Raw genomic sequence first — 14,851 nt, 5'->3', positions numbered from 1 at the left:
TGATGACAAATACTAAAGAACTGTTTTTTTAATTAAATGCCAACCATTCCATTTCTGTTGTGAATGACAGAATAAAATGCTTGCTTTTATAAACATATGCTCATCAAAATCAGTAAAGGGAAATTAATAGATTATTCATCACTTGAAAAAAAACTATTTTTGCCTTCAGTATTTAAATATTTTCTTTTGACAAATGCTAAAATTGTTTTGGATACTTCCCAACACATTTTTCTCCTCACTTTCCAACATAAGCTCCCCTTAGATTTTTCTCAAAGTAGAAAAGCTTAGTCAGTCTGCTAACAGTGTTAGAAATTATTTTACAGAAGATGGAAACTAAACACATTAGTCTTTCACATAGTCTCTACTTGACACAAAATTTCCTGGTGTTCTTCCACACTCATCAGTTGACTTGAAAATTTAATTAGTCCAAGCTACATATAAAACAGCACATATAAAAATAAATCAACATTATTTCAAAAATATGTTAGTGAACAAATAATTTAATTGCCCCAAAACATAAGTAGTCACTTTCACAAATATAAGCAGATGCTTTGTAAAACAATATAATAGGAGAGTGTGATAGCATACAAAGAGCACTGAAGCAAGAGGACCTGGGTTTAAATAATTTTCCCATCAATGTAACTTTGGGCAGGTCACCCTTGCTAGACCTCAGTATCATTATCTGTAAAATGGGACAGATAAGTAGCCTTTCAGAAGTCTTCCAGCTGTATATCTATGATCTTAAAAGGCAATTGTAAAACATATCCTTCTTCCTTTACTCCCTTGAGGACTCAAGCTTATATATCCTGGTTGTATGCCAATCTGTTTTCCCTTTCTCTTCCATGCAGCATTGCATGGAAATGCATGCATGCATTTTCTCTCCATAATTCATGATTTAGAATCTAGTAAACTCTACCCTCACCCCACAAATGCATCGCACAAATATTTTTTACTCCATTCTTGGTCTTTTTATCTTTCAACTTGTAGTTTCCTAAACTTGGGGTAAGGGGAAGATTTGTTTTTTAAAAATTAAAAACAACAAAACTTGTTTTGTCTTTTTTGTTACACTGGCAAAATTAACAACTAAACAAAGCCTCTAAATAGAGATTGAATATAGTAGCATGGCAGTATCAAGAAAAAAATGCATTTTTTAAGTGGAAGCAAATATAAAATTCATTCAGTTCCAACAATTTCTAAGACTCCTGACAGTGTCCATTAGAGCCCATTATAAAATTTCTACAAAAGACTTAATCTATTGTTTCCTCTTCTAATTAAATTTCCATTTCCTGCAGTGCCAATGGACAAGTTTTTTTTTAATCTTATTTAAATTCAAAATTTTTCTCTTTAATTTAATTACTAGCATTGCAAAACATTAATCTCATTTTTTTGGTCATTAATATACCAGAAATTTGGCTATATTATGGGTTAAATAAGATTTTGTAAACTAGAATGGAGACCGTCATTATTCCTTATTGTGTTTGTGTTTCTGGGTGAAAATGCATTCCAAGTTCAGAATCACTTATCTACAAAACAATTTTTCTTAAACATAGCCTGTAATGGGCTGAGGCTTGAGTTGATGCACTGAGGTCCCAAGCACATGAGGCTAAATAGTAATTGGACCATACGCTATTAATATATAAGCTTGGAGAAAGAATGGCCCCCACCCACTCTTTGTGCAAGTCCTGATGTGTTGTATAGGAAATGACGATTTTGGTGGGTGGAGGCAGGGGAGTGGAAAAGGAAGGGGAGGAGAGATTTTTGGGACTGCCATTGCCACGGTTGGCTTGGCTACCGTCTCTCTCTCTCTCTTAGCTGGCTTCCTGTCGCAGCTGCCTATATTTGCTATCACAATCTTTATTCACCTCTTCACTTCAATAAATATTGAAGATTTTTCCCTTAACCTGAATTCCTGACTCCGGCTGATTTTAAATACGCGGTCATTACAATAGCCCTTTTTCATAATTGTACTACCAAATACAGCAAACTTCTAGGTATCACATGGATAGTTGAATACAAAAGTATTAGTAATGGAAATATCATACAGAGAGCTTTAGAAACATTACATTCAAATGGTTTAAAGGTATAACTAACTAGTATAAAACAAAAACCTTCTCCAAAATAGTTATTTTCTGTTATACCATAAAATGTGAATCTATAATTTCCAATGGAAATTTTTGACACAATAATTTCTGTTACCCATATATGCTTCAGAGCAATGGTCTAAAGGGAATCCTGAAACTGATGAGTGAGTTTGAGCAATTCCCTCAAGTACTCACTGCTCTAGTTTCCATGACTCAAAATGGGGATTCCACCTACATTTACATACCTAACAAACATGTACTATATAACTCCTTGAAAGAAAAGTACTATATAACCATATTAACTCTTGATTATCTGTGCCACAGGAAGCAAGCATTAATATAGATAACCAATATCTCAGGTAGTTCAGGGGCTCACATTAATGAGTCAAGTGGCCAAACAGACCAAAAAGAATATAGCTATAAAGTTCATGTAATTCCTTTGCTGTGATCATTGAGTAGTAGGGTAAGAATTAGACCAGGAGTCAGAAGGGCTGCCTTTCTATTAAATTACCATGTGACCTTGAGCAAGTCATGTTATATGTATGATAAAGGGAATGAACAAGATAATTGGTAAGGTCCTTTCTTGTTCATTTGAACACTCTGTAATTTTAATTAAATCTAGATACAGGAGGTAAATTCTCTCTCTAAAAATAGAATTATGGTGCCAAGTGCTTGCAAGTCAGTGTTTGGAATCTAACCAACTCCAATAACTAGGAGTTGATTTTATTTCAATATTATTATTAGGGTAAATAATCATGATTCATGTGTATACCACAAATTGTTTCATACTTGTTATGGAATACAGTTAATTAACAAGTAAATTCTTACAGAGAGAGAGAGAGAGAGAGAGAGAGAGAGAGAGAGAGAGAGAGAAGGGAAAAAAACACTTACAGTCTGATGAGAAATGGATGGTTGACTTCTTTCAGAACTGACTTTTCATTGTGCACATGCTGCTCTTGCTTTAGCCGAATGACATCCGGAATGCTCATCACCTTCAAGGCAAAATAATGTTTGGCTGTTCTTTCCTTCACTAGGTGAACTCGTCCAAAGGTACCTGTGCCTATAAATTGAAGAATGATGATAACAAAATCAGCAAAATTTTTCACATTCAATAAAAGTGTGTTGATGAAATCTAATTAAGAATTCTATCATTGTTACCATTGTAAATGGAGAGTCCACTTTTTAAAAAGTCAAATTTAAGGGTTCTTTGAGAAAGTGAGGGGATATTTTTACTGGTGTTCACCTGAAATCTTCGAAAGAAATATAGCAGAGTGCTTTTTTGGGGCACCCATTTTGCAAACTGATGATGACAGTATAAAAATTCCTGAAAGGTGCAATAGTACCCATCAACACTCATTCTTTTCCAAATCTTTTTAAAATAAACACAAAGAGACATAGTAGCAAAAGTCCTAGTAAATACACAGTGAAATTTATGTGGAAAAAATGTGTATTAAATGATAGAGAGGTATCAATGATTTAAATCAAAGATTTAAAACAAGAAGGGATTCTTAAAGGTCATCAAGTCCAACGCTTTCATTTTGCAGATGAGAAAACTAACAGAAGTTTATATGTTGTACAGCTTGTAAATGTCTAAGGCAAGATTTCACTCCAAGTCTTCCTGAATCTAAGGCCCTGTCTACCACAGATGTATTCAATACCGATTGGCTGAATTCCAAGAGTAGCCATTAATTCTCCATTTCAAATGGGGAAAAGGTATCTAGAAAGAGTGTTTAAGGATATGTCCTTATCTTAGTATTTTTTATTATTTTTATAAATAACTCTGATGAAGGTACAGATAGCAAGACCCAATTTTTCTGATGATACAAATATGTGATGGATTACTAACATGGAAATGACAGAATCCACAAAAAGAAAGCTAGACTGAATATATTCAAAAGAATCGTAATAGGGAAAAATGTTAAGTCTTATATCTGAGTTCAACAATTGTCTTGACAAGGTCAATACAGGAATAATTAAACTAGATTGAAAAAGATTTCTGTCATTTCCGTGGACTTAAAAGATCACCATTGTCGCATAGCAACAACAACAATTAACAACCAAAACTTAAGAGATTTTTAATTTCACTAAAGAGATATTAACTTCCAAAAAGAGATTGATTATTCATTTTTACTCCACCCTAGTCAGACAACATCTGAAGTGTCTAATTATAATTGCTATTGCTCGAGAAAAGTTAATGATTATCTAGAGAATACTCAAACAGAGGAATGACAAGAGACAAGATGTGAAGGGTATTGAATATATGGAGAAAATAAGAATAGGTGGCAAAGGGAGAAAAAGTAAAAGGAAGCTAGATATGATAGCTGCCTTGAAGTATTTGCAGGGCTGTCATATGAAAGAAATATTAAACCTGTTTTGCTTGTCCCCAAGAGGTAGAGCCAGCAAATGTGTATAAATTGTAAAGAAGCAAATTTAGTTTTGAATGAAGAAAAAGCTTTGTAACAAATAACACTATCCAAAAGTAGAATTTTGAGCTAAAAGGATATAATTTTCCAGAAAAAGCTATCCAAAATCATTGGCCCTATTTTCTTATCTTCTATTTCCTTCACAAGTCCTTGAAATACAGATTCCAGCATCACTACTCAACTCTTTCTTACTAAATGCAATGATCTTTCAGTCTTCATCCTTTTTGACATTTCCACACTGGACATTCTATCTAGCCTAGGTCTTCAAAACACTATTATCTCATAAATCTCTTACCGTTTGTCAAGACTTCTCAAACTCCTCAGGTTCATTATGCTCATGGCTCCTATGTGTGGGTATACCTTAGTTCTTTCTTCAATCTATATTCTCTGAATAACTTCTTCAGTTCCCATCAATCCAAAAGTCATTTCTATAAAAATGACCTCTATTTATATATCTAGCCCTCATCTGTCTCCTGAGTTTAGAGTGGTGGACTGGAAAACAAACTCAACTTGGAATCATAAGACTTACTATTTCTATAGCTGTTTGTAAATCACTTTACCTCATTGGATCCAATGTGGTAATATTCATTTATAAAAGTATATTCATTGGGACAGCCAGGTGGAGCAGTGGATTGAGCACCAACCCTTAAGTCAGGAGAACCTGCATTCAAATGTGGCCTCAGACACTTTATAATATTTCCTAGCTGTGTGACCCTGAGCAAGTCACTTAACCCCAATTGCCTCAGCAATATATATATATATATATATATATATATATTCATTTATAAAATGAAAGTATTGTATTAGAAGACTTCTAAGTTCCGTCCAAATCTAAATTAATGATACTACATCTCCATCTGCCTAACATCATCCCATAAGCATCTCAAAGTCAATATGTACCCAAAAAAAAAAAAAAAATGATCATTCTTCCCCTACCTAAATAAAAACTGATCATTTTCTTCCCTCATTCTGGATTGCATTTCTTCCAGTTATCTAAGCTCTTAGTATAGAAGCTAAACTTGACTCTTCACTCCCTTCCTTCCTTCACATTCAATAATTTACTAAGTTGCATCAAACTTTCTCTCATGGGTTACATCAGTCTCCTTCACTCTATTCACACCATAATCACTAGGCCCAAGCCTTCATCATCTCTTCCACAGAGTACTTCACAATATCCTCTAGATTAGTTTCCTTGAATTAGTTTTTCCTCCATCCCCAATTCCTTTTCTAAATAGCTGTTGAATAAATTAATGTTTTTAAAATACAGGTTTGTATTCTGCTCAAGAAGCTTTAGTGGATCTCTGATGTTCTCAGTATAAAATACATACTCCCCTGCTTGGTCTTTAAAGCCTTTACCATCTGGCTTCAGAATCTAGCCCCTTTACTTATGCTAAGTCAAACTGGTTTAACTGCTACCTTGGTCTAGGGCATTCTAGTCCCTAGAGGGACCTAGGCCTCTGCATGGTACCTCTCGCCTAAAATGCTTCCATTATTCCCGTCTGCCTCTCAGAAGCCTAAGTTTCCTAAAAGGCTCAGCTCAAGTGCCAACTCTTTCAATAAGCCTTCCATAACTCATCCCTAGTTATTAATCATTGGTATAGATTTTATGTTTACTTAACTGTGAACATGCTCCTAGTAAAATGTAACCTTCTGGTAGACAACAGGGAATGTCTCTTTTCTGTTTTGGAATCACCCTTGCCTAGGCACTTTTAAAATTCTTTTTATTGTTTTTAGAGTGAGTCTCCCATTATGAGGCATCTTCAATTGGAAATGGTTACGGTTATGTTTTATACAAATCTAGACTATCAGAACCACTGATATTCCTTCAAACTCTACAATTCTTTGATTTCTGACACATTTCCAAGACTTATTTTTATTCATCATATCATCTGAAACTTGTGCATGGTTTAATAAACTTTTTTTTAAATAAAAAAAATTAAGACTCTTTTCAACCATGATTTGAATCTCTCTTTTCATCCAAATTCACAGATGATGTGTCAAATTTATGGCTGAACTGAAAAATTTGAATCCAGGTCTCTGGATCCCAAATCCTATATACCTTTTCTGTCACATCACAATTGATAAATTGCTTGCTATACTGGGAGAAGAAATAGGTCCAATTGCTTTTGAATGCATATCTGCTTTAAAGCTTTTATTTTTTTGTGATTGTTAATAAAAGTTATATTAAAGCGCAATAAATTCTACACAATCTAAAACTAAGAAAAGCTAAGTATAGTATAGTATATGACCTAAATCTGGAGGGAACAGGTTTCTAAGCATTCAAAGAAAAACATCTGTAGCCTTCTGTGGCATAAAATTCAACAAAGTTAGGCAGCCATATTCCAACAAAGGTAGGAAGCTCTCAAGAAACCCCTACTTTTTTATACTTAGTCTTACCAAACCACCAGAGAAATCAAACTCTGTTGGCATTTTCCAACCTTAACAGTTTTCTCCTGACAATCAGCATGGAAGATTAGCATATCTACAAGGAATTACATTTTAATTCCTCTGGCTCCAGCCAGAAGTACAGGTTTTCTAACAATGAGAGGGTTGTCCCCAAGAGCTATTAAAATAGGTGCTCAAATCCTGTTTTTAGAAGGCTTTTAGCTTCAGCCAGACACCTTAGTCACAAGACTGCCTCTTTTAATGACACCTATCTTGGGCCTCTTAAATTTCTCCTTTTTAAAAAAAAAATTAGCTTCATCTGTACTAAAAATTCAAGTAGGTCTGCAGCAAAGAGGAGACAATTTATTCCACTATCCCTACCCCATTTCCACACACCCAAAGGGTATGCATCTCTATTCTCTGGTTCCTACTGACATTGAAAACTTTTTTATCGGAATTTGATACATGAAGCTTTGTTGGCAATACTACTGAAATGCATCCCAATACCTGTTAAAATGCTTGTTTATCCATGTGTATGTTTTTTTCACAAATGTAATTCCAAATAAAAGTTATATTAAAGCGCAATAAATTCTACACAATCTAAAACTAAGAAAAGCTAAGTATAGTATAGTATATGACCTAAATCTGGAGGGAACAGGTTTCTAAGCATTCAAAGAAAAACATCTGTAGCCTTCTGTGGCATAAAATTCAACAAAGTTAGGCAGCCATATTCCAACAAAGGTAGGAAGCTCTCACGAAGAAGTGTTGTTTTTAACCTAGAGGTCAATGAACAAATTACAGGAGGTCTGTAAATTTTGATGAGGAAAAAAAAAAAAAAAAAAGATTACAACTTTACTTTTACTACTCTGGTTTCCTTAGTAATTTTATGAATTTTATTTTATTCCTTTACAAATATTATTCTGAGAAACTGATCTATAGGCTTCTTTTGACTTCAAAAAGTGTCCATGATACAAAAATAATCAAGAACTGAACTAGAGGGCTTAGGACTAGATATAATATGATTAGATGATTAAAACAGACACAAAGACTGGCAACTTGAATATCTATTAAAGCATCTCAGAGGTCTCTCCTTAATTAACATATTTGCTAGGCAAGAAAATCAGAACCTGAAGAGCTCATCAGGCTGAAATGATGAGTTAAATCTAATAAGCAGAAATAAAGATGATAAATGGAGATATATGCTTTAAAAAAACTAACTGCAAATGTGCAGAATAGAGGGTGTATGTATAGACAAGTGAATTTGGAGGGAAAAAAAATCTTGATGCTTTAGTATATTTCAAGCTCAGTATCGTCAAGAGCATGACTAAAAGCAACCCAAAAAATGAATACAATCATGTATGGTATCCAAAATAAGGGAAATGATAATCTTACTGCTCAGAGTCTATTTGGACTACTCTGTCAGTTCTAAAATAGTTACAATGATAAACTGAAACATGTTCAAAGTAAGGTAACCACATTAATGAAAAGTGGTAGAGATCATGATAGAAGAAAATCTGGGGATGTTTAGGAAAGCAAAAATATATTAGATGACAAAAAATTTGTAGAGTTTTTGTTTTGTTGTTGTATTTTGTTTTTCTTCGAGAGAGTGATTTTCAAATAAAATTGTAAAAAAAAAAAAAAAAACTTTGAGGTAAAAGCAGAATTAAACTTTTTTTTTTTTTTTAACTTGAACCCAATGAAAAGAAATAGAAAGATGGGTGTGAGTTATAGATATATAAATTTTGGTTCAGTATAAGGAAAAAGGTGTAATTTTAAGTGTAATTCAGGTTGTCATAAAGTGTATGGCCTGTCTTAGGCAAATGCAGGATCCTCTTGCATGGACATTAGATAAACACTTATCAGAGTTGCTGGACAGAGATTTTCTGTTCAGGTAAATACATGATGAAGTAGATGGCCATGAGATCCTTTCCAAATCTAAAACCTACTTTTCTTTTCCTGTTCAAGTACCTCAAGTGAATGAATGATATGTGATATGAATTTGATATACATTTGAAATAATATTGCACAGCTCACGATATTTGAAATAACATGGATGCAAAGAAGCAGTAGAGAGGTCCGCAGGCAGCATGTGACCGACAAGTGCTAAACTAAATTAAAAAATGCATTGGGAATTATTTAACAAAATAAATAAAAATAAGTCAATGTTTTATAAATAGATTGATGGTTCCTTCTTCTATTTGAATTTGACACCACTGGTTTAGAAGATGGAGGACTCCCTTTGCCAAAGGAAAACTGCCTCTTACAACTAATGGTGGTATAACCATAAACAAATTATTTAACCTTTTATACAGGCTCTGTAAGTTGTGGTTGAGTTATTCATTTGAACCAGAAAAGTGAATTTTTTTTTCCAGAAACTCCCCACATAGATTCCATAACAGCCCTGAACCCTAATTCCCAGGGGAAGACTGGAGTATAGTAGAAAGGAATAAACATCAAATTGTTTTAAAATAAGGCTTTTTTGAAGAGATTTAAGTGGATCCTATATTTCTAAATTGGGAAATATATCAAAATAATAAGCCCAATTTTTATTGACTGTAACTATTCTCTTCAAGAAATTTGGAAATAAAATTGCTGTTAGATTGGGAGGGATACTGAAAAGTAGATTTGGTCACATCATACATACCTACTCTTAAAACTGATTTGTGCAAGGTAAAATGAGTTAACTGTGAAGTTTGTTTAAGGAAAAGAGAATAAAAGGTTTTGTAGACTGCCAAGATTTCTACAAGTAGATTTTTTTTTTTTTGAGACAAGATAATAAAACAAGATCACTGAGATGAAAATAACCTTATAGTCAGGGGGTGGCAAATGACTACTACTCATTATATCCCTGCTGAGAATTCCATATGGAAGTGTTCCCCACTAGGGATAAAAATGGAAATCTTGTTTACAGAAACAACTAGGGCTCCAGTGCCAAATTGTTCCTAACACCCTTATGATGACCTCTATATTTCAAAGCTGTCTTTTTGGCAACCATGTCTTAAGAACCTTAGCTACCAAGGTATGACTTGGTTGGAGCTCTATCACTCAGCTTGCTAACATTTTTTTTTTTTTTTTTGGCCTATGGACTGTTTCTGACCACATAAATGCTAATAATAAATCTTGTAGGCAAAAGATAAAAGACTTAGAGAAACCATTAAGCTGTTGAGCAGCACATTTGCCTAAGCAAAAATCAATTGTTCCTTTCTCTTCAAAATTAGCACTCAAATCAAAGAACTAGTAACTACTGGCAAGAGAGAGAGGGCAATGAAAAGGAGGGAGGAGGAAAGAACAGGGTTTTGTGTCTTAAACCAAAAGATAATATACAAATATGAGCTGTTGCACAAAAGGCTTTGCTGTCAAGGGCCTCCAAGTCTAGATGAGATGATAGACAATGTGTAAGTATGGAATAAAACAGCTAGTAACTCCATTTTATCAATTGACATTCTACCACATTGCTCATTTGTCAATGGCTAATAAAAACTTGTATTTAACTTCTTCACATTTATCTTACTCGTTCACTAGTCTCCAAAGATATCTTAAGTAAGCTGAAGCAACAAAATATGATAATTTTTGTCTCCTTGTAATCTGATTTAGATTCAGTTCAGAAATTCTGGCTATGCTATTTAGTACCTGTATAACCCTGGACAAAGCATTTAACTAGAATGAGCTTTAGTTTCCTCATCTGTAAAATGAGGGAATTGAATTGGATGAGCTCTGAAATCCATTCCAATTTCTAGAATATGTGATTATATGTGGCTGCTAAAAATGTGCTATGGCTAACACATCATCTATAAGACAAGTACCAGAGGCGGCCAAAGAAGCAGGAAAGCAATGTGAAATGAGATGATTAAAAAAGAGCTGAGTTTTGAATTCAGAAATACCTGAACTTGACACAAGAAAGACACTGGCCTAAGTTTCCCTTGTTTTTGTTATAAACCATGGTTGCTTCTTGGATTGTACAATGTAGGTCATAATCAGACTTGCCAATGTTCAAACTGAAACCTCTTCATTCCATTAGTCTATTTTTGTTTCAATTCAAAGAGATATTATTACATAAGGAGAAAGTGAGTAGAAGGGGAGGAAAAGAGATGACAAATAATAGCAAATTGGTTCAATAACTGCCACATAATCTGTGTTAAAAATGATAGAAAATATTCTATTTGGATTGTTAAAATACATATTTTAAACACCAAGGAATGTGCCAAGTTATTTATTGCTTGAAGCAAGTATGTAAAAAGCAAAAATAATCTCCTAAATTTAAAAAGTATCCTTCAGCAGATTTAATCATCTTAAAACAAAGTCTCATAATTAAATATTTATTATAAACCCTTGATTATCTGTATAGGGATTTTCTAAGAAGGAACATCTGAAAAATACTTAGTCTCAGTTGACTTCCCCATTCCTAGAGACAAGAAGACCAATTAAGAAATTATTGCTTTAATCCAAGTAAAAAGATAACTAAGGCTGTAAGTAAACTGTATGAATAGACTCAAGTAAATTGTGTGAAGAGGGAGGAGAAGTCAGAAATCTAAAGAGAATTACAACTGTGATAGCAGGAGAATCACACTTTGGAGAAAAAGAAAAGCTTTTTCATGTATAGATTCACCTGCTGTTGGAAAAACAAATCGTACAAAACGCACACACAAACTGAGAAGACTTTCATTTCTTTCCCTCACTTTCTGGACTATTTTTCCACCTTCCAACTTACTGACTCTTGTGCTTGGGATCCTCTCAATCTCTTTAGGGCCCAGGCATTCAACATATTTTTTATTTTCAATCCTTCTCCCTACATACCAATGAAATCAAAGAATTGTCTTTAAATCTCAGGTGGCCATAGGAGTGCTTTCCACAAAACCGTAGTTAAAAATGTTTGTGGATTAACAAGTCCATTTTACCTCTTTGGAAATATTGTTAGTGAAAGAGTTCATTAAACTACTGAAAATGAAGCAGACAGCCAGTACCCCTGACATAAGCCTATGGTCAGAATCAATATTCCCACAGTTCAAGAATATTCTAGTAAATAGTTTCATTGACTTCATCAAAAAGATGATCAATGATTAGCATTAGGTCTACAAAGAAATGAATTTTCAAATGAATAGAGCTGGATCTAGAAACCTCTTAATAGATCCAGAGAAATTAGGTATATTATCTAAGATCATATGTGGCAAAAAGATTGAACTCGTTTCCTGTCACTCTTCTTCCAAACCATAAATTTATTAGTTTTTTAAAATTTAATTTGCTTTCATTTTCCAAAACCCATACTTCAATATCTACAAAGCTATATTATACTAATATTGTAAAATTTTAAAATTCATGTGGCCTCACAAAAATAGATTTGATTATGTTAACTACTATAAGAGTACATGGGGAAAGAAGGAAGGAAAAATAAATCTTTGCTTCTTTGCCTCAGGTGATTTGTGTTCTTGGTCTTTCATTCTGCTAGAGAAGACCTCTTTCTCTCTTTTAAGTAGAGGGAAGACACATTCCTACAAACCTGTTATACCTGAGACACCAATTTAATTTTTATGTACACATGCCTGTTGCCTTCCTTTGTATAAACACAAATGGGTAACATTAACTCATATTTACATAACATCCTCTGAGATGGGTAGTGTAAATAGGATTCAAATTATTCAACAAATAAAGAAATTGGGATGCAAAAAAGTTAAGGGAGTTAAACCCAAAATCTAAATATAAGAAATAAGAGTTAAACATGTGTTTACTGATTCCAAGTCACACAGTCTTCAACTAATAATTACAACTTAGCATTTTAACTACTAGTATACCTTTAAGAAATGGATCCAACCATTCTGGAGACCAATTTGGAACTATGCCCAAAGGGCTATCAACCTGTGCATAGCCTTTGATCCAGCAGTGCCATTCCTGGATCTGTATCCCAACGAGATCATTAAGGAGAGAAAAGGATCCACATTGCAAAAATGTTTGTAGCAACTCTTTTTGAGGTGGCAAAGAATTGGAAAATGAGTAGATACCCATCAATTGGGGAATGGCTAAACAATATGTGGTACATGAAGGTAATAGAATATTATTGTTTTATAAAAAATGATGAACAAGCTGATTTTAGAAAGGCCTAGAAAAGGCATGAACCCACACTTAACACCGTACACCAAGATAAGCTCAAAATGGGTTCATGATTTAGGCATAAAGAATGAGATTATAAATAAATTAGAAGAATATAGGATAGTTTATCTCTCAGACTTGTGGAGGAGGGAGGAATTTGTGACCAAAGAAGAATGAGAGATCATTATTGATCATAAAATAGAAAATTTTGATTATATCAAGTTAAAAAACTTTTGTACAAACAAAACTAATGCAGACAAGATTGAAGGAAGCAATAAACTGGGAAAATTTTTACAATTAAAGGTTCTGATAAAGGCCTCATTTCCAAAATATATAGAAAATTGACTCTAATTTATAAAAAAAATCAAGCCATTCTCCAGTTGATAAATGGTTAAAGGATATGAACAGACAATTTTCAGATGATGAAATTGAAACTATTTCTACTCATATGAAAGGGTGTTCCAAATCATTATTGATCAGAGAAATGCAAATTAGGACAACTCTGAGATACCACTACATATTGGCTAAGATGACAGGAAAAGATAATGACGAATGTTGGAGGGGATGCGGGAAAACCGGGACACTGATGATGCATTGTTGGTGGAGTTGTGAACGAATCCAACCATTCTGGGGAGCAATCTGGAATTATGCCCAAAAAGTTATCAAACTGTGCATACCCTTTGATCCAGCAGTGTTACTGTGGGGCTTATATCCCAAAGAGATATTAAAGAAAGGAAAAGGATCTGTATGTACAAAAATATTTGTGGCAGCCCTTTTTGTTGCGACTAGCAACTGGAAACTGAATGGATGCCCATCAATTAGAGCATGATTGGGTAAATTGTGATATATGAATGTTATGGAATATTTCTGTAAGAAATGACCAGCAGGATGATTTCAGAGAGGCCTGGAGAGACTTACATGAACTGATGCTAAGTGAAGTAAGAAGAATCAGGAGATCATTATACACTTCAACAAAAATACTATATGAGAATATATTCTGATGGAAGTGGATATCTTCGATAATAAGAAGATCCAATTCAGTTCCAATTGATCAATGATGGCCAGAATCAGCTACACCCAGAGAAAAAACACTGGGAAATGAATGTGGACTACCTGCATTTTTGTTTTTCTTTCCAGGTTATTTTTACCTTCTGAAAAGGGAAGAAAGCAGAGCCAGTTGAGGATATAAAATCTTATAAAGGAATTTCAGAGTTCTCAATGAGAGTGGAACACGTGAATAATAGTAAGGTCAAGAGTATGATCATCACAGTGTGTAGCTGAGTTGAGATGTAGGATCTGTACACATATATTGTATTTATGTTTAACATGTATAAGACTCCTCTAATCTACAGGAGGGGTTGGAGGGAGGGAAGGGAAAAGTTGGAACGGAAGTGAGTGCAGGGAACAATGTTGAAAAATCACCTATGCATATGTTCTGCCAATAAAAAGCTATAATAATAATAATTTAAAAAGGCCTAGAAATATTTATATGAACTGATGCTGAGTGAAACAAGCTTTATAAGGAATACACCGTACACAGTAACAGCAAGAATGTGCAATTGATTAACTATGAAAGACTTGGTTCTTCTCAGCAGTTCATTGATCCAAGACAATTCCAATAAACTCTGCATAGAAAATACCATCCAGATGGAGACTGAATGTAAATCAACATATAATATGTTTAATTCTTTTGTCTTGTAGTTTTTCCCTTTTGTTCTGATTTTTCTCTCCCAAAATAATTTACAAGCAAGTTAAAAAAAATAAATGTACATGTGTGGCCATGAAAAAGTAAATGTAACTGGGAGAAAATATTAAATACATTTTTAAAAAAGATTTAGAAACCACTTTTAAATGTTATTTCATTTGACTTTTACAATAACT

General features: G+C 33.7%; 1 protein-coding gene across 2 annotated transcripts in view; it reads right to left on the bottom strand.

Annotated features, from left to right (window-relative positions):
* Window positions 1-14,851, bottom strand: part of PRKX (protein kinase cAMP-dependent X-linked catalytic subunit) — a 138,228-nt gene that overhangs the window by 71,273 nt on the left and 52,104 nt on the right. For both annotated transcript variants that reach the window (XM_051984573.1, XM_051984572.1), the window contains exon 2: window positions 2,973-3,141. In XM_051984573.1, coding sequence (XP_051840533.1) covers window positions 2,973-3,141 — 169 coding nt within the window. The remainder of the gene's footprint in view (window positions 1-2,972; window positions 3,142-14,851) is intronic.

This window comes from Antechinus flavipes, chromosome 3 (assembly GCF_016432865.1).
Source record: "Antechinus flavipes isolate AdamAnt ecotype Samford, QLD, Australia chromosome 3, AdamAnt_v2, whole genome shotgun sequence".
NCBI classification, from domain to species: domain Eukaryota; kingdom Metazoa; phylum Chordata; class Mammalia; order Dasyuromorphia; family Dasyuridae; genus Antechinus; species Antechinus flavipes.
The sequence above is the reverse complement of the archived record's forward strand: the minus strand, read 5'-3'. Positions and strand labels throughout refer to the sequence as shown.